The sequence below is a fragment of the Pseudomyrmex gracilis genome, unplaced genomic scaffold (assembly GCF_002006095.1).
Source record: "Pseudomyrmex gracilis isolate BER0280 unplaced genomic scaffold, ASM200609v1 scaffold_46, whole genome shotgun sequence".
Classification (NCBI taxonomy): Eukaryota; Metazoa; Arthropoda; class Insecta; order Hymenoptera; family Formicidae; genus Pseudomyrmex; species Pseudomyrmex gracilis.
Genome location: NW_018020630.1, coordinates 533,993 through 560,347, shown reverse-complemented (window position 1 = coordinate 560,347; position 26,355 = coordinate 533,993). Strand labels below are relative to the sequence as shown.

The following is a 26,355-nucleotide window of genomic DNA, read 5'->3' as shown; positions in this document are numbered from 1 at the left end:
CCGAAAAAGAAACGAAACCTGGCGAGAGCGCTTCTGACGCGCCTTCCGCAACCGATTGCACGCATAAGGCGGGCGGAGTGCGGGCGTACCGGGTGTGTGCGCGGTGCGTACGCTAATTACACGTTTAGATAGATATTAACGTATAGTGTCGGTAGCCTAGTCTCTATGTCGGTGTCTGCCCTGAGTGTCTTTCCCACGATGTATCCCTTAAGTGCGTGTACCTTGAAATCCTGGCGAGCAGACGTGCGACTTCCTTTACGGTCCACTGCCCTCGATCAGCATCCTCGGCGTCCCGCCATTCCCCCCGTGCCTCTCCTCGGCCGTGTGTACCATTACGCATCCTCGCAATGTCCTCCAATCCTCCCGAGACCTCTTCCACTCCTCTCCTCTTCCTTCCTTCTCTCCCCATTAATCCCCGACATCCCGTCTTTTAACGCAACTAATTGTGCTCACATCACGCGTCATTCGCCACAATTACCGATCGGCACGTTTTGCTAAGTAAATATTATTATAATTATTATTGTATCGATGGTTCCTCATCAATTATGAAATGTACGAATCCCAATTTGTAAAATTCGAACTTAACTAAGAAGATGTGTAATAACTTAATCGCCGTATCGTTCGTGCGTGGCTTGTGCTGCCCCGGGCAGTCTAACTACCGTCGTATGCTTGAGTATGGAGACAACGTGCATGCCTCCGAGAGTGTTTCCGATGTATGTACGCTGGTGTGTGCGAGCGAATACGAATACCTGTGTGTCCACTACGTCCCTGCCTCTCTGTGCGTCTTGTTCGAGTATATACGCGTACTCATCCGCCCCATCTCGCTGTCGTTCCGTCGGCCGGGTGTCGGTCTAGCTCTTTAGACCGAGAGGGGTGGAAGGAACAAGTTGGAAGAAGAAACAAAAAGAGGACGAGGTTTGCGTGATTGTAAAGTCAAACGAATGTTCAAGAGATGGACTGTTCAAGACTGAGAGAGGCAGCGGAGGGAGCTCGCCAATCAATCCCGTGGTTGCTCCCTCGCCGCTCATTTTTACATCGTAAATGTTAATTACGATTATGCATAAAGGGTAAAACGCATCCAGCAAAACATAAATTACGTTACGTTTATAATAGTCATGTTCCTTTCCGATCGATGATTGATAATAAATCTATATCAATCTTGTGCTACATTTATTTTGTACTTGTTTTTAATATTTTTTAATTTTTTAATCTTAATATATATATATATATATATATTATATACACAAATCTATATATATAAATAATACCGTTTTTTAAGTTATCTAACGTAACATTATTATTATTATTATTATTATTTTTGTATAAATGTGTGATTAATAGTACGGATAGTGTAATAATTTTGTATGTTTATTGAACCAAAAATAAATATTATTGATAAAGAATATTTAAGATATTGCCTGAGAAATAAACTTCGTTGACGTGCGTTTTTGTAATTCTAATTCTTCAATCTTCATTATCAGACGCAACCATGTCCTTCACGGGCATTAACTGCGTCGGTTGTTGCGTCACACGCAAACTTCGTGGCCCGATAGTGCTCAGCATTACCGGCAGCAGTACCAATCCGTGCCAGAGTCCAAACAGGATAACTAAAGAGAATATTCGAAAGAAGGCCACAAACACGTAGGATCGTGAAAACGACAACATCGAAACGGCGAGGAACGTCGAGCCAGCACCGTACGCAACTGCCGCGCCGATGTGTCTGACTGCGATCAACACTCGCGCTGTGCGAGCATCGCCGTCACCCTCCCGCGACTCCGCATTCAGGAAGGCGTGCGCGACGTGAGCGGCATAATCCACGCTCAAACCCACAGCCAGTTCGAGACCTATGAAAGAGTCTTATGTAAAGTAACAGTCGATACAGAATCGTCTGAAGCGTACTTACCAATGCAAGATACCAAGTCTATTGTCAATCCCCAAAAATACATAAAACCGCAAACATTTAGCAACGTGAGGAGCACACAGAGTAAGATCCAGAAGCAGGTCTGTAACTCGGCGATGAGAATCGCAGTGGTACCCATTACACAGACAAGTGCCAATATGATATTTCGATAAACTTCTTGGCCGATTAGTTTGTCGGCGATCCAAGGTCCGAATGTCTTGCACCATACCGTCACGTACCCATCAATTTGCGCTCCTTTCGCTATTCCTTTACTGTTGTCCATGGCCGGAATCCATTCGTTAGGACTAGTGAATACTTTGTACTTGAAATCAATTGTTGCTATTACGATTCGTGGAGCTTTGTTGCCGCATTTAAATGTCTCGTTAAAATGGAAATTCCTTTGATATTTGCCACCAGCTCGGCTAATGAGAAATTTTGACAAATAAAAGTGAAAACTGTCGTCTGTGACTTTTGTTGTCCTTAAATCTGTTTAAAAAAAAATTATATATATATATCGCAAAATTATTCGACCAATTGACAAGTCGTTCTCGTTCAAAAAATCGAATCTTCAAACAAAGATTATGTAATTTAAAATTTTTTAAAAATAAACTTCATAAAACACTTCAAGATAACTGGTTTTGTTGTTTGTCAAGATAAATGACTCGATTAAATTATACGATACCTATAGCATAGTATGTTGACACGAATTTTGTGAAATCAATCGGCCATGGTTCGATATATTGTATAAATGAAGCGTTCCCCAAACGTTCTGTTAGAGATACCATCTTGGGAAATTCAGAAGTATAATTAATATTGTCTCCCATAATGACGAAGGCGTCAAATCCACGATTGGGATACATTTGTTTGAGGGTATTTGCGTATTGATTTAAATAGGATTCTTTCGGCAACAACCACAGTGGATCAAACCATTGTTCGAGCCGAAGTAATCCGGTAATACTTATGGACATCGCCGCGATCGTAATTAATATCACAATAATCTTCCCGGGCGTGGTCAATATTACGCGTGAATACAAGGCATTGATAAATCTCCATGATAATGCACTGCTCGGATCCGACAATTTGGGTGTAAAGTTCTCATGCACGATACACGGTAACATTCCGTTTTTCTTTTGTTCGATTCTCTTGGCGTCTAAAGTAAAGCAGGCAATGAAAAATGTAATTTGTAATAAAAACGTCACTAACACACCCACTGCGGCGTAGATACAAAACGATTCAAGTGATGGCAATATCTAAAAGAGAACGATGTGTATATTACACGTTTTTTTCGTTGTACTTATTTTTATGTAAAAAAGCGAACTATATATACATAGGATGTCCGACAATTACTTTAAAATCTCTAGTAGACAGGTAGAAGGAGTAAAATTGAGTCGAAAAGTCTTGCATCATTTTTTTCTATCACATATAATAAAGAAGTAATTATTGAATAAATCAAGCAAATCAGCGCCGACCTTTAGCCGGGCGCACGTAAGTGAGCCGCGCGGAGCGCTCATGCACGAGGCGCGTGGTTCACTGATTTGCGTTCGGCTAAAGGTCGACGCTGATTGGTTTGTTTTTTATTCAATAATTACTCCTTTATTATATGTAATAGAAAAAAATGGTTCAAGACTTTTCGACTCAATTTTACTCCTGCCTACGAGAGATTTTAAAGTAATTGTCGGACTGTATATATATACAGGGTGTCTGACAACGAACTATCAAGCCGACGTGTGTAGGTAGATCAGATCATTCTGAACAGAAAAGTTATTTACCATTTTGCAAAATTCGCGATAGTTAGTAAGATATGAGTTAATAAATGTGTGCAATGAGCGCGCGGAGGCAGAGGCGTATTTAACGTCGGTGCAACCGGTGCGATGCACCGACGGGCCCCGGGATCTGCGGGCCCCCGGTGCATGATAAACATTTATAAATTTATAATATTCATAACATTACCTATCGGAGTTGCGAGTGCCGAAAGATCATTTAGTGTATTAAGGAGACTTAAAAGTTATTTAAGAAGTACCATGACACAGGAAAGAACATCTGATCTAACTTTATTATCAATAGAAAAAAATGTTTTGATTAATTTAAATTTGGAAGATGTTGCAACCAAATTTATGTCGGTTAAAGTTCGAAGAGGTGTTCGTTTCTAAATTTGCATACAAATAAAAAATCATTAAAAACTTTTGTCCAATTGCCTTTAATAAATAATAATAATAATAATAATAATNATAATAATAATAATTATTATTACTATTATTATTATTATTATTAATTAAAGGGTTCTCTCATTTTTGTCCTTGCACCGAAGTTTTACCAGTCTTAAAAACGCGCCTGCGCGGAGGATAATGATCGGACTCTGTAGGCGTGCACGATCAGCTGTAAAGAAAAATGATTTCTCTTGTGCAATGTCTTAGCAATAAGGTACGGAAAAACAAACAAACATGGCGTGACTCAGCTTCTTGCAATTAGGCAATATTGGGCGGTACGCAGCGAGCAGCGATAAGCGAGGAGTAGAGCTGATAATCGTGGACGCCTATAAAGTCCAATCATTGCCCTCCGCGCGCTCATTGACTCAAATTTATTAATTTATATCTCAATAACTATTGAGATATAAATTTTGCAAACTGATAAATAACTTTTCTGCTCAGATTGACCCAATCTACCTACATACGTCGGCTTGATAGTTCGTTGTCAGACACCCTGTATATATATCAATTTAAAAAATGCAAATATAGAGAAAAAAATAAATTATTGTATAAGTTACATAATAATCAACATTGTTCGCTTTTTATAAATGTCAATTAATCTTGTACATACTGTAGAAGAACCTATGACGAACGCCACAACATCAGTAAGTGAAGTAATACAAATAGCAGAACCAGCATGACCTAATGCAAGCCCGATTCTTTCCGTTAATGGCTTCTTTAAATTCGATTCGTCAGTGTGTATCTGTTTCCAAGAAGCATTAATCACAAAAATATCATCTATTCCGAGACCCAAAAGTAAGAATGGCAAAGATGTATGCACAGGCCCGTATGGAATTCCAATTAGAGAACATATTCCCACCGCGATTAAAAACGCACCACCGACACACGAAAGACCGGTAATAGTAAGACAGAACTGCAAAAAAACATGTGTGAAGAAACTTCAATAGTTGAAAACGTCAAATCAATCAGAATTTGTTTGATAGTTGCGTAACAATTACATTAACTTACCCGCCATTCTACCCAATTCTGATTTGACGTAATCGTTAAAACATATAGGAACATTAATATACTTCCCACAGCCAATTTGTCCATATCTTGGAATATGGATGTTCCGCTAATATCTCCGTAACTTCTGCCAGCTTCGTAATAAAGCGCTAGAGAGACATTATCATTTTTCTCGTTTTGCAATTTATTCGAAAACTTTTTCATAACGTTCAGAAAAGTCAATTCCCATTTTAGTACATCACTCGTTGCCTATTATATAATTTTTAAGACTCTTATTACGATGTAATTTATATTTGTACTTACTTATTCATATTATTTGAGTTTTATTTATTCATTGTTTATGTAAATTATAATTTGCAAATTGCAACTTGATAATACTGATATCTATTTCTTTCCCAAAAAATAAATCCTAAAAATATGAAAATATAACTTATTGCACTGAGAAAACAAAATTAGCGAATGAGGAACCTCTTACTTAATCCAACTATTTGCAGTAGATCAAATATTCGTTACTAAATATGTTCTTTAACAGCTCATCAAATAATTATTACCAAATATTCATTACTTAAAATAAACATCATTGTATTTAAACGAGAAAATAAGATAAATAGTTTGATATTTGATGCTTTCGCGGTGTGTAGAGTATTAATATTAACATATAAAGAAGTTTTTTTGGGTTTGAACCGCGTTATCAGCCTGATATCAGACTGCTGTTTAAACCCTGATGAAGTGAGCTGTAATGTTCACGAAACGTCGGTAAAAAAATGATACTAAGGCGGTTCAAACCCGAAAAAACATCTTTGTAAGATAAATAGTTATTATTATATTTGTTTCTCAATGTAATAAATATATTTTTTATTTTTTTTACAGAGGAACCAAAATGAAGTTATCATCAAAATAACAAAAATCCAAACTTTTTAAATGATATCTTTCTTAAGTTAAGAAGAAAGATAAGATAAGGCCTAAATCATACAAACAGTCCGTATAAATATTTTACGAACTTATATTCTATATATTGTTTTTAACTTTTTTCCATTTAAATTAAAAACTTTTGTGGCAAAATGTGTTCAGAAAAATTCATTATATACAAAATATTTAATAATTGTATGATATGATTAAGGCCTCGATACGAACTCACCTTACCCAATCAGCAGTTCCTGCGGTGTTTCCATTTTCATCCATGTTCACTTTGAGAAAATTAACATGAACCATTAGGTCGGTTTTTACAGCTGTTGCAGCAATAATCCTACCTCTCTCATCCCGAGTTATACCTCCCAAAAGCTCACTGAAGTTTATTGGATGACCCAATGTGGGACTGTTTTTTACTGTGTTTATCTTCTCAATAATTTGTTCTTGAGAATCTTTTTCAATTCTAGCACTATTAAAATTCCATATATCTACAATACTAAATATAACGCAAACCATCGGTAAGCTGTTAAGTATATTGCAATATAAGTTGGTATCAGCATGAACGGCAGGTTCGAATAAAGACTTGTTAACTCTTGAAATGAGATCATCATCAAAAAAATTATCTTCTAATACTTGTCTCTTTTTTCTACGATTGTAGCCAGTGATAGAAGGAATTCTGTAAATAATATCATTGAGTTTTTTACAATGTTTGTTACCACAATGTTATCACAAATAAATGTATTGTAATATATAAATATAATATCTTATGCATTCATGTATAAAAAATAGAGATAAATATACATATATATACACAGTTAAAAATTAGAAGTGTTTCAATACAAGATAATCTTACTTTTAATTTTATCTAAATTTTTTGAAAAATTGTAGAATATAGAAAAATCTGGATTTTATATACTACTTTAAATAAAACCTTTGATTTTGTGTACTAGTTCATATACATACACACACACAAATACATATATATATATAGACATATGTAAATATACTTACTTCATACAAACATCTGGCCATGAAATTTTATCATTTGATACATCTACTGAAGTTATTTGTTTAGTTAATTCATTTAACTGTAATAGAAAATTTAAAAATACTTAATATTATCACTTAATATTATCTTTCTATGATTGAATGTATAAAACAAAACACCTTAAGAAATATCTACTGCATTAACACAATTGACAATAAGATTCAATTACTTTAACAAGTGCTTGCTGTTCTAAAACATTGTCACCAGTTAAAATAAAGCTTTCAAGTCGTAAACCTTCTTCAAAATGTGACATTAGCCATTCAGTATCTGACACAAAGTCAGAATCAGGTGGGACCCAAAGCTTTGTTGGGTTTTTTTCTTGTCGAAAACGTAATAAGCCCAAGATACAGATTAATATTATCACAGAACATCCTATCATCCACTTGACCGGACTTTGTGCAATATTCACTCCGAGACTATGTAAAAAAAAGAGAAACAAGCATAAGTTTGTTAGTAAACTGACAGGTTTCATAATTTACTCTGAGATGTTTAATTTTACTGTGAAAAAAATCTTACCGATAAAAAAAATGTTCCACTCCTTTAGATATCTGTTCAGGTATGCTATAGAAAACTTTTCCGCATGATTGTCTTCTGGTACGTTTTTTATGCATTTCCATTTCATCCTTAGTCATGATGAAAAATTAACGACGTTTACACAATTAAAATATAGTAGAACAACAGTAGTGCACTTTAAACGCTGTTTAGCTAACAGTAAGTGGAGATGGCACAAGATTGCAAGTAATTGATGACTAATTTCAAGTAATTACTGTCACATTGTATGTATGTAACATGATCCGAATCCTTCTTATCTGCTCCGACGATTCTTGAATACAAACGCTACGATCATGCATTACAGCATATTATAACCTCCGAACAGCGGTGGGATGCTTGGATCTGTAAATCTCAAGAGGACTAGGATAGGAAAGTTCACTAAAAGTTGGCCAATAATATCTCTTCGGCTCCGCGAGCCAGCATTTATTACAAACACACGAGACATTTCACGACATACACTAGTGTACTACTGTTGTTTATTACACACTCCACTGGCTCCACTGACGACTGACACTGACTCACGTCGCTTTTGTTACCATTAAATATGCCCGTTCAATTATTCATGACAGGCAACACTAGGTTACCAGATAATGGTTTTAGCTTCTTGGTGAAAATAAAAACCTGTTTTTAAATTTATCGAATCATTAATTACAAAAGAAATTACACCTCCAATCAAAACAATCTCCTTGACATTAAATAAATACGCCATACGTGAAATGAACATACGTAAGAATTTCTAAAAATATACGCAAAATTTTTTTATTTCTTTGTTAGTACGTGAATACGTTTCTATTATGGTCTCATTAACTCTATGTAGTTTTTTTATATTTATTTGTTTCTGTAGAAACACTTTTCATGTAATGCAGTAAAAATAATTAGAAATTTAAAGAAATTTAGGTTTCTAAAACGTCTATTTACAGGTTTCCATAGTCGGTACCCTCTTAAGAATACTTTTAGGACTGTAACGTTAAAAAGCACAATTACTTTGATTTAAAAAATCTGAATGTCATGTTAATTTTCGAATTGCGCACCTTCGGACGAAAATGTTGCAGCACGGTATCAGTACGCGTATCGATCGCATTACATCGAATTTCAATTTATTTGAAAATGATCATTGCCCGTTAATTTTTTTTTTTTTTTTTTTTTTGATATATTTTTCTACGTACACGTTCCGAGTTACGCATATGCGCGCATATGCGTAGCTCGGAACGCAGCCTATACATGTATATGACGAAAGCACATGCCTCTTCAAGATCCAGAATGCGTTTTTTTCCGATGCTCAGGAAGTTTGTGTTTTAGAGTTACAATGTGGAGAATCTTATAGTGTTACACGTGTAAAAGATAATACTTACCCTATGCACACAAAGTTAACACTGAAAGAGGTGTGAAGAAGAACTGATTATTTCACTAGATGTTACATTATGATTTCAAGTAATCGAGAAATCATTATTAATTCAGCAAAAAACGTTAAGTACATATATCAAGTATAAGTTTTAAGGTCAACTTTTTTCTTCTAATATCATCTTGTTGACTTAACTACGTATTTATTCAACAGGAAATATCTGAATATAAAAAAGTCGCATAAAATGTTCTTTAAGTTTCAAGAAATTACATTCTATATATGTTTGACTAGTTTTACATACTTGCAATACTGGTGAGTATTTAATGCGCACATTCAACAAATTGTGAAATATATTGCAGTATAATCTGGTATTTAATCTTTAATGTTATTCGTATCAAGAATAATCTGCAAAAAAATATTTTCTCTCTGCCTAGTGTTGAATGACGTCTTTTACTTTCTTTCTTATTTGCTTACTGAATCGAGATGTTTCACATTTTATCGTGAATTTTTATTTAAAGATCACATAGAAAAACAAGATAAGAAAGCATTTTTGTATTATTTTACTGAGTCTACTATTTGTCTTTGTGTAATTGTTCTTATTTTTTAATCGATTAAGACTAAAGAGAAGCCAATCGGTTCAACTGTTACTGAGTTAAAACTCTTATTTCTCGTCTCACAATTCTTAGTTTTGTCTAGTAATATAAATATAATATAAATATACATATATAAAATGTGGAAGTACGGTGTGTTGCGCATCGTGTGTGCGTGACTTTGTTGCATAACTATCAGAGAAAAAAATCTTGCATATAAGAACAAATTTAGATATCTTATAAATAAGTATATATAATTATATATGTATATATTTATATGATTTTGAGACAGTTGTTTGATTGTTATTTGATTGTTGCAACGTTATTTACATTCATGCCGTGAACATAGTTTATTCTCATTCGATTTTTGTCTTTCTCGCAACTAGATAAAATAACAGGCTATATTTTAAATGCTGACAACATTCTATTTCTATTTCAACATAATATACGTAATATATTATCCTCAAAATATTTTTTTTCAGTCTTGTCTGAGTATGATTTCAGGTCGAACAAAAAATAAATCAAGTTGTTATTGCCGTGTTTTGGTTTCAGATGATATTACCAAAGCCATTTCTTCAGCATTTGATTCGGAATCTGCTTGAAGCGAATTCGAATACAATGCATCTTTTCTCGCTTCTCTTGATTTCTTCCTGGATGTAAATTCTTCGAATTCTTTTGTCGGTGTGTTATCTAAAAAAAGAAAACAAACTGTCTGATTTTGTAATCAAATTTTAATTAATTTCTCTTTCATCAGTATTTAAAATAGCGTTTGGGTTTTACCACAGATATAATACTACCAAAATGGCATTGTACCGTGGACATTTTAAAATTATTTTGTTTGTTGCCAGCGCAAATAAATATTACAGCGTATAAAACACAAAACGTTCTATAAATCAGGCAAAACTTACTCGTCATTCAGTTATGCAATGACGTAGTGTGTTAAACTGCTAATTTATGTACATTATTCATAGTTTTTTTAGTATGCCGCGTTGTTTCTTGACACTCGAAGAAAAGCGCGATACTTTTGCAACTGTCGACTTTAGTCGACGATCAGCCGTATGTATAGGTATACATTGTGGCTAACGACACTAATCGAGGGTACCGAAGAATAAAAACTTAAACTAATCGCAGCAGATTAAATCGCACTTAGACATTAACAACGTCATTGACAATTAAATTATAGTTGATGGCTGAGCAACTATCAATTATATTATTTTTATGCATTGACGTTAAATATTAGTCGTTTAATAGGCGTGTTTAATCCGCTGCAATCAAACACAATTTATTAATGCACATAAATTTGCTGTTTAACATATATACGTACCATAAAGAAAATCTGCGATGCTATTTTCATTTTCGATCAGACGAATATACTTGTTATCGGCGAGAGCAGCAATACTTTCAACAATTTCGGGATTGAGATTGAACAACCAGAATCGATTACCTTTCGCGTTTAATCTTCGCGACAGCATTTCGATAGTCTGTAACAAAACTCACGTACATTTCTACGAACATAAATTTTTTTACTGAATCGACGTGAAAACTTTGTTTCAGTTGTCAACTTAGATTACCTTGATGGAAGTATAATCGAGATTAGTAAATCTTTCACAATTTACGATCAAGGGGACATCGTTTTGTTCGGTTCTGGCTACATTCATTACTTTGTCGCAGAAGTGCGCCACTGCGGGATAATAGAGACACGTATCGGGCTTTAACATTATGTATCCATTTCCTAAATGAGTCTAAAAAACCAATATTATGGATTTATTCGTAATATAACAATAATAATCCGTTTCCTGATAACTAACAACAAATTGCGCTGTAATAGCGTTTTTTATTCAAATCGTTTTTTACTTGTGCGAACATTGTAACATAAATTTATGAATATAACATGATTTAAGAAGAAAAAAATATACATATATATGTACACATAAAATTTACACATATACGCGATATGTTGAAAAATAATTGTATCTTACTTTGCAGTTGGCAACGTGTATCTCCGGTCTTGCAGACGGTCGGATAAAAAAGATCAAATTGAGAATAGCGCCCAGAAGAAGCCCGATTTCGACGCTGACAAGAACGCAAACCAAGAAGGTTACTATCGCAGCAAATGCGTCTGTTTCTATATATAAAAAACAAAAATTTATATTAGATCGCGCTTGTAATGTTACGCGCGAGGGCGTAACGTTATAACGTCTGTTACTGACTGCATCCTTTCCAGAGCAATTTTATGATCTTGAAATCGATCATGAACATCACGGCGCATATCAGCACTGCCGATAACGTTGCACGTGGGATGTAATAAAAATACGGCGTCAGAAAGCTCAACGCCAACAATGTCATAGTTGCTGGAATGAAGAAATGCGACATCATTCTTTCCTTTATTTACATAGCATATCTCACAATTGTGCAACATCATGCGATATTCTATCAAGGTTATTGTATTGTATTGTAAATTACATAACACGTTTTTGTATTTAACGTATGCCAAGTGGCTTATGATATGCTGTGTGATCAGGTGTCTTTTCATTATATTTTTGTTTCGATGTGTTATCAATTCGTAATTTAAGATTCAATCAAAAGAGAAAGAAAAATATTTTCACATTAGAATAAATATTAATATGTATAATATTATAGTTTTTATATATAAAGAAAAAACTTAAACTATTTTACATGATATATTTCAATATGTTAAAAAAATATTTTAAAATATTATTATATATAATAATTTAGATTATTATATATTATATATTACCGGAATATATACCGGCCATTGGTGTTTGTATGCCACTGGCACTGCTGACTGCACTTCGTGTGAATGCTCCGGTACTTGGCATCGCTGATACAAAGCTACCTAATATGTTGCAGAGACCGAGAGTCAGCATTTCCTGCGTCGCGTTAACAGCGTCGGTCGCTATAAAAAAATTGTTCGTCGCAAAGTTCCAATTATGTTACAATAAAAAATTACGATTAAAATAATCTGCTGTCTGATCTGAGATTGAAAAACCAACGGTCGCTATAAGAAAATTATTCGTCGCAAAGTTCCAATTATGTTACAATAAAAAATTATGATTAAAATAATCTGCTGTCTGATTTGAGATTGAAAAACCAACGAATACGTACCGAATGCTTTGGCTATCGCTACATTAGCCAGAACCGAAATGAGAGGAAGTATTACAATTCCTGATCCGTAATAGGTGCACATGTCGAGAAATGTATAAGTCTGATTCCCTACTTGTGACGAGAAAGGCGGTAATGATATTGCAGGAAGGCCGGATTCTATTTTCCCTGTAAAAAAAAAGATATTTACTGATGCTACAATATTTTGTAAAAGATTGATAATAATTTTTCATATAAAAAATACCGATTATATTAATTATGTAATCATTATATTGAACAAATGAAAACAATAATTTTATTAAAGTTACAAATTTTTTATTATTTTGTGTGTATATGTATATTACATACATAATTTTGCAATAGCTATTAGTGAAACTTATGTTATTTTGTACTTACTCGAGCAATTGGTCATATCAACATAATAATTATGAGTCAAAACCTGAAAGTCTAAATGGAGCGGATCCTGTTGTTTCAAAATGATAAGCTATCGTCGTAGTTATGAACACAATTAAAGCGTTTCGGCCGATGGAAAAGTACCACAGTATCTTCTTTATCGTAGAATTTCTAGAAAGATTTTTTTCGTTTTTCGAGAAACAATCAATGTCTTTCATTTTCTGCAAATAGAATTTATACATATATATGTGTATATGTACATATACATATATGTTTAATATATGTATGCTATACATAAATATTTAGAGTTATAATTCCATAATTCACCCTAAAAAATAGAAGAAATATAATACTGCAAATTCCAAGTGTGAGATCGGTCGGCCGTATTTGACTAATGTTCTTAAACATTTTGTATATGTTGTCTACAATATTAGCTGACTTGTATTTGAGTCCTAGAAGACCCTGCAGCTGAGCAATAATTATAATGACTGAGGTCGCTGATATGAAACTTGATGTAACTGGCATCGAAATAAAATCCACTATGAAACCTGCAGAAGATGTCGATGGTTAACACACATCAAGTTAATTAACACATTTAGATACAAAATTATATTACTAAGAAATTAATAATACAAGTAATCATTAAAACCTCTTTTCAGATAAATAGACAATCTATAATATATACAAACCTAAATGTAAAACACCCATTAAAAATTCTACGCATCCAGCCAGAAAACATAAGAGTACTACGAAATCCACTGGCATGTCTCGTGTATATTGAAGTGTTATAAGAGCCATCAAAGACGAAGGACCAATCGAGACCTCTCTGATGGTTCCGAAAAAAACATATACAAAGCCACCCACGAAACAAGAGTACAAGCCATACTATAAAAATTTATATTTGTTACGTATTTGTTTATTTGTTATAAGCAAGTAAAGAGAAATTAAAGAATAATACCTGCGCAGTAAGACCGGCCAATGCAGCGTAAGCCATACTCTGAGGGATCATGGTCAAACCCAGAGTAATGCCCGCTATGAGATCCGACACAGCCTGCAATCGAGTATATTGCGGTAACCAGCCGACAACCGGCACATATTTGGTTACTGTAGAACATGATTTTTGTTTCGGAATCGAACGCTCCTCGACGGACATTTTTGACGGACGCGAACACCACGTTAGATGGAAAAAAAAAATAGAAATAAGAAATCAATATAAACTTTGATTGTTTATTTTTACATTTACTTTTATGTCTGTATATTTAGCTGAAAATGAAGCTCTTCTTCTCTCTCTTCAACACTTGAATATTAATAACGTGAATGGCACACTTTCGTGTCAGCAACTGATGAGATTCCTTATCACCATCTTGCTACAAGTCTATTCTCAAAGCTCAATATAAAGATGCAAAGAAGTCCGATTAAATCCTTCACACGATTATATATTACGTTCTGTTTACAATTTGATAAAAATCAACGTGCACGAGAAAAACCTTGATGAGAGATTAACAACAGCTGATGAGCAGCTACAAACTTTATTGCCACGTGATAATTAGTAGGTTTTTCTTTTTGTAATATTCTATTATTATCTACTTAATTCTTTTGAGATATGACGTAAAAAATGTCGCAAACTGTGATTCCAAAGCGTAACGTGAGTTTGCTCTTTCTGTACATAGTGTAGATTTTCTAAAACTGCGGTAAACAATCGATGTGTTGGCGACGCTATTGTTCTGTGTTACTCAGGTGAAAAATTATTGTGCCAAAACTTCGAAATTCGACGATAACAAAAGATGATTTGTACATATCATCGACACGTGCGTTTTATTTCTATCTAAGTTTTATATCAAAATGACATTATAGATTCAATTTTCTATAGAAAGAAAAAATGAATAGACGAATAGACAAACTGAAAGATTAACAGAATGTGACATTATAGCAATTTATGTCATGTAATAACATATATATGTATATAACAGATCTGGATGTAGTTCAACGCTATAACCAAGACGCTCAAAGAGTTAAAATATTTTTTCGCGGCAAATATATACGATTTCTCCTGGTCTTGTCAATCACGCTAGATCGAACATCGACGGAACTCTAAATTTTTTATTTCTCCGATCGAGAAAAATAGTTTTGAAAGAGGAGGACAAAATATTGACATCTTCTGTGTCGAGCACGTCGCAATCGAGGCGAGTATTACTAACAATATATAATGATAATAATAAGTGTATATAATATATATATAATAATTATATATTATAACATGATAATAATATATTAAAATGACAACAATAATTAATTATACTAGTAAATGAGTTTTGTGTCAATACAATGTCTGAGTATGAATTCAATTTAAACGTAGCGAAAAAATGAATTTTCTTTTATCTCGCTTGGAACACGATACTGTCGCGAACAATTAGTTGAACTTCTCTAGCGCAGTTTCTTATTAACTTGATCTATCTGCTCGTCGATTCTCTGAGAAGTACCCCTGAATTTATTTGGTTCGGGTCCGATCATCTGTATAAGTTGTGGCACTTCCTGACCGCTGATTTGCGTGAAACGCGCCAGTGATTTCATACACGCGTACAGCTGCTCTTCCGCGGGACTGCCGTTGAAATATTGAAGCAACGCCATTGTTAATTCCACAGCAACATCGTCGAATACCTACGGTTCATATGTGTGGCAAGGTTATTTAAAAATAATAGCGTATGTATAATTTTTTGCGCGAGTAAACAAAATGATGTACGCATAAAAACACTGTTATAACGAATTTATTAACATAAGTTAGCAATCGTCAGATTTGCAATTCAAATTGCGCTCGATAATAGTTGACGACTTACCGCGGCGAGTGATTTGATCTAATATGGATAGATACCTTAGAAATGCTGCCTTTCGGTAAAAGTTGCCGCAGATTTTTGCTTTTGTTCATTTTCTGAAAAAATAGCACCCGATTTCTGGAAAAGGTATCCGTTACACGCAGCGCTATCGGCTGCCTCGGATTAGAGAGCTTCAATTTTTTTGTGCACATGCAAACGAGCATCGAGTGAGTTACATCAGACAGTCACGTATCCTTAGAACCGTTCTATATGATTAATGGCACAGGTATAGAATTGTTTTTTTTTTTTTTTTTTAGTTTTTTCTTTTGACGTTCGTTCGTGAAATCGGATTGCCAGGGATGTCCAAGTCGACGGCTGCGTTTAGCATTGACAGAGACATACAGTTGATTTCTTTTTTTTTTTTTACTTAACAAAGGCAGCACTTCTATCTCATGACACAGTGCGAGCATCGTTTGGTTTCCTATAGCAAGCACGCATTCCCAAAGCAACATTATTATGAAAAAAAAATTGCGCATCGAAGGAAAACTCTCATTTGTATTTTCGACAGGTACGAGTAGTCTAATTCTATAAGTTTCTCGTTGTCGTTATAAATAAAATAAAAAAGATTCTAATATGATTCTAATCTCGCTTATCGTCGAATTAATATCCTCGAACCAGAATGAGCCCTGAGATGCGCGAGATGACTGCAGTTATCAAAATGAAAGCAAGAACTCGACGAGAGATGAGTGAGAATGTTAATCGGACAGGAAGGATACAGACCACAGTTTTTACCTCCTTGCAGGCGAGATTGTGAATAATGGCCGCACCACGGATCTGCAGATCTTCCGAGTTCGAGAGTAACGAGTGCACCGCGACCTTGGTCGTTACTCTTATGTTGCTAATGCTTTGATTCTGATGCTGCCATTCGGATATGTAGAGCAGCCACTCCGAACTGCTGAGATTCTCAAACATGTTCGCTAACTGTTGGAAACAAATTGAAACACAAAAAACTGTTAAACTAAGTTTTCTATTATCTTTTTTTTTGTTCAGTTAAAACATTACAATATTTAATAAAGAAAGAGAGTTAAAATAATTTTTATTTTTAACGTTATATACTTACAAATTGTGCGAGTGGAAGTTGTTCTTCTTGTGGATGTCGATCGATATCGAAGGCATAATTCATGATGATATGTTCCCGCCTGTCCTGATGCAGCAGCAGAATTACATCGTCTTTCAATGCGGCGACGGACAAAACATTCAATAATTTTACTCGTGCGTTGGTGTTCAATGATCTATCCCAAAGAACTCGACCTGTCAAGTCAGTTAACAATCTTTTATGTTATTTTGTAATGAAAAACAAAATACAAGTAAACTTACTGTTTTTTCTATTTTATAAATTCAGAACAGTTTCGTGTAAAATTATTTACAACTTGAAGATCTTGCGTATGATGTGTGTGTTTATTTAAGTTTGATGACTCACCTACGAAGTTTAAGAAGGTATCACCCAAAGCCCACGAACCCTCATTCTCCAAAACATATTGTCGCAGTTCGTCCATACACCTTCGCTCCTCCTCATTCAACTTCCCCTCGAGAGCGTTTACCAAGCCTTCGTATTCCGCTCGTACATCCACTAAGTCTTTGAACACTATCGGTGGATCTCTATAGCGTTTCTTCTCTTCTTGTTCGCGTTTCTCGTCTTCTTCCATCTGCTTCACTCGCTCGGACGGTAACATCTCCGCAGACGTGCTTTCTCCGTTAGCCGCCTGCTGCTGCGTCTCGCCAATCGCACCTGATTAATGACGTAGAAATTAATTTTAAGTTTGCGGAAATTCTATTTATAAATTCTATTTATAAATTCTATTTATTTATGTTTTTTTTTTAAACATACTCTCATGCTCCGCCATGTCTGCGCAGTTGCTCGGCCCGGTGCTGTTGCTGTCGCTGCCAGTAGTCTCCCTACTGCTCTTTTCCTTCTTCTCCTTCTTCTTCTTCTTCTTCTTTCTGTCTTTCTTTGCTAGCTTCTCGTTGATGACGTTCCTTCGTTCCTTTAATGCGATGGAATTCAATCTACAAAAAACGAAGGAAAAATTTCAATGTATTCATTCAAGAATATTTATTAAATGCCAATAATTTTTGTTCTTCGCACACAAATACTACCTCGCTTCTTCGATAGCTGTGTTCAGTAATTGATATTCCGGCGAAGCTTCTCTCTGGATTCTAGCTTCGACGAATCTCTGACCGACGGTGAATCCGGAACTCGAGCTATTACTCAGTGTTTCTATCAATGGACCTAGAGCCTGCCCAATAGGCCTGAAAAAAAAAAAATATATATATATATATAATTTGTTACAATCGAAATGAGTTATACGAAAGTGTGTGAAAATATATAACCATAATCAATATTAAAATTAACAATTAATGAGACATACGTTTGTAGTATTTCTTCCGGCAGATCAAGGATATACTTAGGAATGCCGCTACCCACCAGGAAGTTGCTGACTTCCTCCGTGAAGGAATTACAATTATGTTTGAAGAGATTGTACGTGCCCGGACTGAAAGCACAAAATCATTTGTCACACAAAATTCTTGAACAACAATAAGATTGATTTGATATCAACAAGTAGAATCGAATTATTAAATGTTAAAACTAAACGAGATTGACACAAATAATAAAAACCACATATAAATCATGCTTGGAAGAACATCTAATCGGCATGTTTTCAAAATGTTCGGTCATTTTCTGAAGTAAGTGGAGACATGTAGAAAAGCGAAACGTAAAAAAATCGAAGAGCAACTCTCGAACACACGTCAACCGGGAACGGTAGGTACTCACGCGAATGTAGAAGTTCCCAGACCGTTGATGTACTCCAAGAAGACCGTGTACGGCAGATGAGTCTCGCCGAGCTTCTCAACTCGTTGCGGTTCTCCCAGTTCGGTGCCGCCCTGAAACATGAAATGCCGATGCGTTTAAAATCGCATTCGTGGAAGAACCACGCCGCGCCGTCAATGTCAATTATTTCGCGGGCAGTTTTGTCGATCCCGAGTTGGGAGAGTTTCATCCGCCGCAAGCACGGAAGATAGAGAAAGAGTGAGAAAGGAAGGGAACCACCCGCCTTCCTCCCGGCATTAGTGGTCATGTAAATTTAGAACTACGCGACAAATCCACGCTTCCCTACACGAAACCACCGAAAATAGATACTCGTGGCGCGCGTTGGTCGCGGCGCGACCTCTTCTAGAACGCAAAAGAAAGACGCGTCGGAAAAGCGAAGAACGAACGAAGATGCGAGAAAAAAGTTGTTACCTTTGGGCCGCTCGTTGAGAAGATTAAATCTTTTTTTTTTTTGTTTTGTATGCGATAGTGTGTTTCCTCTCTTCCGGCAGATAAATAAATTCTTATCCAAGATATATGACAGATTTTAGTACAACAGAAACAAAGTAAAATTAAAATTAGAAGAAACAGTTTGTGAAAAATTTAATTTGCGTTAAATCGCGCGCGCGCGATTCTTCTGAAAATTAAAGAGAAGACGCTCCGGAGAAGCACAGTTGCTCCTAAAATGAAGATACGTGCGAAAATTAAGTTTATTTTTACAAATACATTGAAATTTTAAGTGAAAAAGATAATTGTTACATTGACACTCATTAAAATAAATCAATTAATCGCTCGGATTATTCACAAAACAAATTTACAAAGTTACACTCCTCAGCCGAAGTTAGCTCCGACACTGAGTAAATTTTTGACGCAAATTATCTCGGACGTACTGCGAGAAAATAACGATAACTTTTTTTAACGTTTGCTCCTCAACGTAGATCTTTCGCACTGTAGAGTCGCACTTGTTTCTTTTATTGTTTTTTTCAAACATTATCTTAATAATCAATTGCCACACTTGACACCATAATCGCGGGATAAAACCGTGGAAACGCGTGCGCGCGCGCGCGTGCACTTACGTATTGAAAGGATATTCGCAGGATCGCACGTTGAAGACCGTCCTGTGAGACTGTCCTGCGCTCCCTGAGAATGGGAAACGGCTCGCAAGCGGACTGTATCGGTCGCGGGGATTCACGGAGACACCACGAAGAAGCTGGCGAACACAAGACGCCGCGACGATAAATCGGAGTTGTTCGCGTGACGGCGGTGCGCGCGCTCTCTTTTGACTTTGCAAACTCGTCGAGAGTCGATCGCACTGGAGAGCTATCGATAATGAAATACTACTCAAAATCAAGAGAGAAAGATACAACATAGATAACATACACGACGTTTCCCGTGAAAAAAAAAAAAAAAAAGAGTATCGCAGAAGTCCCAAACAAAAATACAATCGCATTCGTTAAATTTTAATCTAGTTTTTGCATAAAAGTCACAGACACAAAAAAATATAAATATTACATACGTGTGTGTGATGATAAGTGTGATAAAAAATATTTGTTTTGGAAAAGATTAGTTTTGAAAAACTATTAACGCGAGAGTTCTCTCACTCCAAAAGCGATTTTGAAGCCAATCACTGAATTTCGTAGAAACGAGCGTGTCAGTCGCATCAACATCAAACATCCTAGAGCATCGTAAAGAGACGCGTATTACAATTATACGCGCGTTAGTCGTGGCATACTCGCGCGTATTTAAAGCACAACAGTCGAGACGGATGAAATGATACAACCACAAATGATATCATCGCGTCGCTTTTGGATTGTAACGTCGGCGTGTGTCGGGTGTGTCACGACCATTCGATTATCCCGGTGATATCTTTGTCACTCGCACAAGAAGACGGAGAACATATTTTAGTAACATGACTTTAGGTACGTGGACTACCTACTTCGGCGATGTTTTCTCATTTACTTGAAAAGTTCGCGCAGAATTCACGATATTTTAACGCGCGTCGCTCGCGTAAATAATTTACAGAAAAAAAAACTATACTACCGTGTGATGTTTAAACTTGAAGAACAACTTCGTCGCGGGGTGCAAAAGAATACGGGCGGTGACTTACCTAAGCGGCACAGCTTTTGCTTTACGACGAGTCGCGAGACGCGTGAAGAAGCGTAAAACAAGAGAGAGAGAGAGAGAAAGAGAGAGTAGCCGAGAAAGAAAGACGAAGAGAGAGAAAGTGCACGCGCGCGCGTGTGTATGTGTGCAGCAAGGATTATTTTTGGGTTGTACCGCACCAAATTTAGTTCCTGCTAGTGTCTAGCGCGTATCGTATGGCCTGCCGAGAGGGCTTTACCGCTACAACTAGGCTTTCCGATCGGTCACGGACTTTAACCCACGAGAATGCATCAAACGCGCGTACATACACGTTTCGATAGAGGTCTACACCGAGAGCAGCACGTCGAGAAGCACGGGAAGCAGCGGGGGACCATTAATTCTGTCACTTGTTGATAGAACGCGCCCTGGTTGCTTATATATTGCGCTCGTTCCCGCGACCTACCTCATACAATTAATCACCAACGTCGGAAAAGGAAAGTGCGTGTACACGAGATGTGCGAAGAATACGCACAAAAAAAAAAAAAATCATAAATTCGAAATAGCAAGAGAGTACAGATTCCAAAATCCATATTTTCACACAATATGAACGATATGAACGAAAAACATGCGAATTCGACTCTTTCTCTCAAATAGAGTTGTTTGGGTGTGAATAATGAAGAGTAGCGCGAAGACATGAAGATAAAAACACCGAAATCGTCGAAAGTAAAGTTCGATGACTGAAGTAGATGTGCAAAGTTCAGTATTTGTTTATTTATTTATTTATTTATTTTTTTTTAATTCGAAAATCAGATCGTTCACTACCGATTTGAGTGGCGCGCATCATTTATGATGCTCTCTTCACCGTGGATTGTTGATACTGGCCGAGAATCACTGTGGCAGTATTTGATGTTTCTATACTCTGTGTTTCCAACGTGGTACGAAAATACTCACAACATAGAGAAAAGAAAGCACTCGTGCGGAGTATCGGGTACGACGCGACGAGGACCATCTGCGTAACTAAACGGAAATACCTGAATATACATATATTGTTTAGAATGTTTCGCGTCGTAAGGTAAGTAGATAAACGCTAAGCGATAAATCGATCGATTTTCTCGTCCCGATCGGAGACGATCGGACCGCGCGATTGTCAGTAGAGGAAGACACTTACAGGTCGGATGCTTTGGATGCCGGCTGGGCCAAAAAAGTATTCCCTTCCGTATGCGACTATCGCTGTGTGCCATATTCCGTCCAACTGACGACCTGTAGACAGAAAATGCAGAATTTTTTTTATTGAAACTCGTTAAACATTAATGCAAAATATCTGATGCGTTCACACAATACAAAAATGTCAGATAACTAATTAAAAGTACATATTTATATCTTTTATTTTAATATATATAATCCGTGCGATTTAAGTTCGTTATAGAAAATGAAGTGGATGTGTCTTCAATAATTGATTTTTTTAACATTAAAGCCCCAAAATTTATTCGCTTGAATGCAACACATCAACTACGGATTTTCATTACTTTTGACCGGAACAGATTAAAAAAAGATCATTCTTGGCAAGACTTTTTTGACTCCAGAAAGAACGAGATTATAAAAATTTATTCTATTTGTATGTCGCGCTCCAACAAAGCAACCTCGAGACAGGCTTAAATTCAAGCTTGCGCCACTCTTGTCCAAGGACCAACGGGACGAGATACCTAATAACTGTCGCGATTTGTCCTCGTGTAAATTCGCTTGCTAGATTGTTCAAAATAAAGCTCGCAGAGAGCTCTGAGAGAGAGAGAGAGAGAGAGAGAGAGAAAGATAAAGCTTAAACTTGCAGACTCCTTATGTACCACTTTTGACCCAGTTCTGCATCGCGGAAATAACTAAGTACATCCGCGTACGCACACACATCGTCTCGTGCGGCTTTCTCATTGCGGTTTCGAGCTTCACGTGTAGTGTGTCGACCTCGCAAGAAATAACTCGGCCGTTATAATTACTTGCAGAGCGGTGCGTGAGACGCAATGCTTTCGACATTTAAGAAACCAAATTCGAAGAGCAAATCTCAGAATGTCGACACGAAAAAAAAAAAAAAAATGCAAACGAAATATATTCACGAAATAATTGAACGCGTAATGAAACTTTCGATTTAATGTTTTTTCGAATTAATTGTATACAACTATTTTTGTGTTTTTATTTTGTGTTTTTATTTCTATCACGTTAACATTCTACACGTGCTCAGAATAATTTATATACTTGTAAGATAATCTCGACATTCACGAATTTAACAACAAATAAGAACATCTGTTCGTCCGCTACTTTATTCAGATCATAAACGCAGTTTGTCTCTTAACAATATTCGGATAAATCGCAGAATGCCGTTCGCACGTGCATAAAATCGCTCTATTAGATGCACGCGAAAATAGATGATGCTGTTCGCGAACAAGAGAGAGAGAGAGAGAACTACGCATGTGTGAACAAACATTGAGACATGGCGTAAACGAAGCGTAGATGTCGTATTTTACATTTGCGTAGACTGTCGTTTGAATTATCTCGTTTGCATTTTGCATTCCGCTATTTCTTCCAAACGGCTAATTCCGTGCGATGCAAATTATTGTTTGACGTATTACGGTTTTTTTCCATGTGCTTATAAGCAAAGACGTATATACTCCGCGTCAAACACATTTTATATATTTTATATCATCATTAATTCATTAAATTTATCAATTATCATTAATAAAAAATATATAAATAATTATAATAATATCGATATACATATATATATATTATTCATTTCGCGTTAATTTAATTTTATTTTTGGTTTAATTTAATTTTTAGTCTAGGTAGTGTTTACGCCTTTTAGTTTTATATTCACACGTTCCACAACGATCCTTTCTCATTTTGACGTGTATTTTTCTATGTATATGGCGCATTCTGTGCGCAATACATTTGTCACAATAATGCGACAATGTCGTCGTATCTTAGTCATCGTCACCGAAAGTAGTCGATTCTCGACGGTTGTTTATATTTAAATTGTCTTTGGTCCAAAATTGTCTTACAATTGGCAAGAATCACGCGTCCATGACGTTCGATTTCTCCCTCCTCAAAACCGTAAATGACTAGCGCCGCGCATAACGTATGTACGGACACGCAAATGATAATAACAACATTCGTGAATCGATGACCTTAGATCCGAGTGAAACCGTGATCGATTGCGCTTTTTATGAAACTGTTGCAACTAACTGTAAAGTTTTCAAAGATTAACACACGTTTATACGCTTGACCAAAGAAGTCCAGCTAAATTAATTTCCTCGTTATTTCTTCATTTAACAATTCGAAGACAAAATCATCGATTTTTTGTTTGATGTTTTCGTTTCTGCTTAACAAAGAAAAATATTTCCTCTATTATCAGGGCAAAAGTTAAAATTGCACATAATAAAAACAATAATGCGATGCATTTCTCTAATATCAACTGCAAGTTATAACGTATCCGCTAAGCACAACAAAATTTCTATCTACAAATAATTTCTCAAGTATACAATGTTTCATTTGAAATTAAAATATATTAAAATATAATATGTTACATAATAATTGTGCCTATTTTTTTGTTCATACCTATGAGTATCGGCGACATCACTGAAGCCATACCCTTGGTAAGGTCGTAAATGTACAACTCCACCGTTGTCCTCAAATCTTCTGCGTCCTCCATCTTGTCCTGCAAAGATTCGTATATCTTTAATGAGCGAGAGAATCAAAATATATATGTACATATAACAAACAATTTTTACAATTTTATCGAGCTGTCTATATCTAACACGAATTTTTCCAAATCTATGATATATTCTGTATATAAATTTTCATGCTCATTTATTATTAATTTTTACACACAAATGACGTGAAATTCGCGCGACAATCCTTCGCTTACAAAAGAGACTCCGTTTTGTAAATAATAATTTGCAATATCTGTCCTCACGAGATGTCCAATGAGCGTTTCTTTGAGCGACCACTATTCAAAATGGAATACGAAAATAAACACAAAAATATCTCGACTATTCTAACGACGACTATATATTGTTCCGACATATCTTCTCTAACGTTGATCTCTATGCTGTACATAACGATTCGAGAAACGTAAATATACACCGTCCCATTCTGTGTACAACGAAGACATGTATTTTTACACCATATGATCAGAGGCACATTTCATAAAATCACAAATCTTGTAATATTAGCAACTGTCTATCTATTAAATATATTATTGATTTTACGAAAGATGTATTGAATACATTACTGATTTTAAACGTAAAACTCAGTAATATATTCTTTAGACAGCTACTGTTACAGTATTATTACAAACTTTTACTGAATATATTATAATATATTACTGATTCTACGCAACAAAATATTCTCTAAAAACTCTAATATCAATATCGTTAGCAGATAGCACAGTTGCCGATACAGTATTTGGAATTTTATGAAACAGAGATTTCTGAAGTACATTTCAAAAATACTTTTTCTTAGCGTTTTTGACAAAAAATGATAAGAATGATAATGATCTAAATGCTAGTCAAAATGTTCCACAATTTGATCAACGCGTCAAAGAAAATCTACAAGCTCAAGAAACATAAATTCCAAATGTAATCGTATGGAACAATGTAAAAATATAAATCATACGGGCACATTTTAGAGAGTAACCGAAAAATAGAACAAGAAGAGGAGCACTCGTGCATAATACCTTTCTGTTTTCATTGACGCTTAACAGGAAGATCGATTATCGAGTACGAGTTTTGTGAGGGAAGGGGAGTTCCCAGGAGCAAACGGTGATCCGATAGGTCGATCACGACGACAAAACAACAATCTGATGTGATCGACGCTGGACCACGAAGAAGATAGGACTTGACGGCACAGGTCGAGAGCGCTCCTTCGGACAAGGCTGCGTCTCTCTCGCGCTAGATAGCTACCGGTTAGCAGATGCAACTGATCGCGCCGAAATTCTCACCGGAGTACACGGCCTCTGTTCCGCGGGATCACTCACGGCGCGGTAGTCGTTCTTGGCAAGAGAAACGGTAAAGAGGTAAGAGGATCATACAGAGCAAATGCTGCGCCTGTATCGTCATTGCCGCTATAAATCATTTCCACGTGTAATTCCAGTCGCATTATTAATTATCATATTCCGAGTCATCGGTAGTGGCAAGTGCCACTACCGATTATGATTGCGATTATACTATAATATACATTTGACAAAAAATACGTAATTGTAGATAATTTTATTTCATATTCACCTTGCAAACAGTTCAAAACTGCCTGTTAAAATTTGACAACAAACTTTAGAAATTTAAAGTACATTTTGTTATGCACTATATATAAGAATTATAACAACATATATAAGAAATATAACAAACTTTTTATTGATATTTATTGAAAATTTCACACTGATCTTTAATAAAATACACACGTTTTATAAAATACGTTACATAGTTTTATTACATATTATTTAATTACAGAATTGAATAATATACGCATATATACATATATAT

At 35.6% G+C, this 26,355-nt stretch overlaps 3 protein-coding genes and 1 long non-coding RNA gene across 12 annotated transcripts in view; 1 reads left to right on the top strand and 3 right to left on the bottom strand.

The window, feature by feature from the left end:
- Positions 1-1,350: 1,350 nt before the first annotated feature.
- LOC109853333 (Niemann-Pick C1 protein-like) lies at positions 1,351-8,124 on the bottom strand. 2 transcript variants are annotated; one of them, XM_020425321.1, is made up of 9 exons: positions 7,586-8,124; positions 7,239-7,485; positions 7,033-7,109; positions 6,256-6,697; positions 5,116-5,361; positions 4,718-5,020; positions 2,583-3,150; positions 1,904-2,386; positions 1,351-1,844 (listed from the first exon to the last, which is right to left on the bottom strand). In XM_020425321.1, exons 1-9 carry the CDS (start codon positions 7,699-7,701, stop codon positions 1,465-1,467), a joined length of 2,862 nt encoding a protein of 953 aa, XP_020280910.1. In that variant the 5' UTR covers positions 7,702-8,124; the 3' UTR covers positions 1,351-1,464. The 2 variants fall into 2 exon arrangements, with proteins under 2 accessions (XP_020280910.1, XP_020280912.1); XM_020425323.1 differs by lacking the exon at positions 7,586-8,124 and having other exon boundaries at positions 7,189-7,274.
- Positions 8,125-8,246: 122 nt separating this feature from the next.
- Positions 8,247-11,864, top strand: LOC109853341. 2 transcript variants are annotated; one of them, XR_002250105.1, is made up of 6 exons: positions 8,247-8,347; positions 8,542-8,683; positions 8,921-9,087; positions 9,177-9,275; positions 11,540-11,650; positions 11,778-11,864. It is a non-coding gene; the product is annotated as an uncharacterized LOC109853341 (long non-coding RNA). The 2 variants fall into 2 exon arrangements; XR_002250104.1 differs by having other exon boundaries at positions 8,921-9,275.
- On the bottom strand, positions 9,283-14,399 carry LOC109853334 (sodium-independent sulfate anion transporter-like). 3 transcript variants are annotated; one of them, XM_020425326.1, is made up of 12 exons: positions 14,313-14,399; positions 14,028-14,120; positions 13,759-13,954; positions 13,397-13,617; positions 13,116-13,290; positions 12,680-12,844; positions 12,312-12,470; positions 11,764-11,904; positions 11,533-11,678; positions 11,125-11,295; positions 10,878-11,034; positions 9,283-10,243 (listed from the first exon to the last, which is right to left on the bottom strand). In XM_020425326.1, exons 2-12 carry the CDS (start codon positions 14,076-14,078, stop codon positions 10,083-10,085), a joined length of 1,743 nt encoding a protein of 580 aa, XP_020280915.1. In that variant the 5' UTR covers positions 14,079-14,120; positions 14,313-14,399; the 3' UTR covers positions 9,283-10,082. The 3 variants fall into 3 exon arrangements, with proteins under 3 accessions (XP_020280915.1, XP_020280913.1, XP_020280914.1); XM_020425324.1 differs by lacking the exon at positions 14,313-14,399 and having other exon boundaries at positions 14,028-14,243; XM_020425325.1 differs by lacking the exon at positions 14,313-14,399 and having other exon boundaries at positions 12,324-12,470; positions 14,028-14,243.
- Positions 14,400-14,988: 589 nt separating this feature from the next.
- Positions 14,989-26,355, bottom strand: part of LOC109853337 — a 16,531-nt gene continuing 5,164 nt past the window's right edge. Inside the window, exons 1-13 of one of the 5 annotated variants that reach the window (XM_020425333.1) lie at positions 25,554-25,987; positions 24,434-24,533; positions 21,999-22,090; positions 21,782-21,847; positions 18,713-18,822; positions 18,309-18,431; positions 18,037-18,189; positions 17,768-17,946; positions 17,360-17,668; positions 17,000-17,190; positions 16,672-16,860; positions 15,939-15,995; positions 14,989-15,727 (exon numbers count right to left, since the gene is read on the bottom strand). In XM_020425333.1, coding sequence (XP_020280922.1) covers positions 15,494-15,727; positions 15,939-15,995; positions 16,672-16,860; positions 17,000-17,190; positions 17,360-17,668; positions 17,768-17,946; positions 18,037-18,189; positions 18,309-18,431; positions 18,713-18,822; positions 21,782-21,847; positions 21,999-22,090; positions 24,434-24,527 — 1,797 coding nt within the window. In that variant the 5' untranslated portion in view covers positions 24,528-24,533; positions 25,554-25,987 and the 3' untranslated portion in view covers positions 14,989-15,493. Of the gene's footprint in view, positions 15,728-15,938; positions 15,996-16,659; positions 16,861-16,999; positions 17,191-17,359; positions 17,669-17,767; positions 17,947-18,036; positions 18,190-18,308; positions 18,432-18,712; positions 18,823-21,781; positions 21,848-21,998; positions 22,091-24,433; positions 24,534-25,553; positions 25,988-26,355 lie in introns of those variants that run through there. The other 4 variants (XM_020425332.1, XM_020425334.1, XM_020425335.1 and 1 more) reach the window with 4 other exon arrangements.

Coding starts and splice junctions, on each gene's coding strand:
- LOC109853333 (XM_020425321.1), bottom strand. CDS start 7,701: ATGACTAAGGATGAAATGGAAATGCATAAAAAACGTACCAGAAGACAA. Junction 3,151..4,717: donor TCGTCATAGGTTCTTCTACA/GTATGTACAAGA, acceptor GTTCTCTTTTAG/ATATTGCCATCACTTGAATC. Junction 1,845..1,903: donor AGACTTGGTATCTTGCATTG/GTAAGTACGCTT, acceptor ACTCTTTCATAG/GTCTCGAACTGGCTGTGGGT.
- LOC109853334 (XM_020425324.1), bottom strand. CDS start 14,222: ATGTCCGTCGAGGAGCGTTCGATTCCGAAACAAAAATCATGTTCTACA. Junction 13,955..14,027: donor TGGCCGGTCTTACTGCGCAG/GTATTATTCTTT, acceptor AAATTTTTATAG/TATGGCTTGTACTCTTGTTT. Junction 11,296..11,532: donor TACACGTTGCCAACTGCAAA/GTAAGATACAAT, acceptor TTGGTTTTTTAG/ACTCATTTAGGAAATGGATA.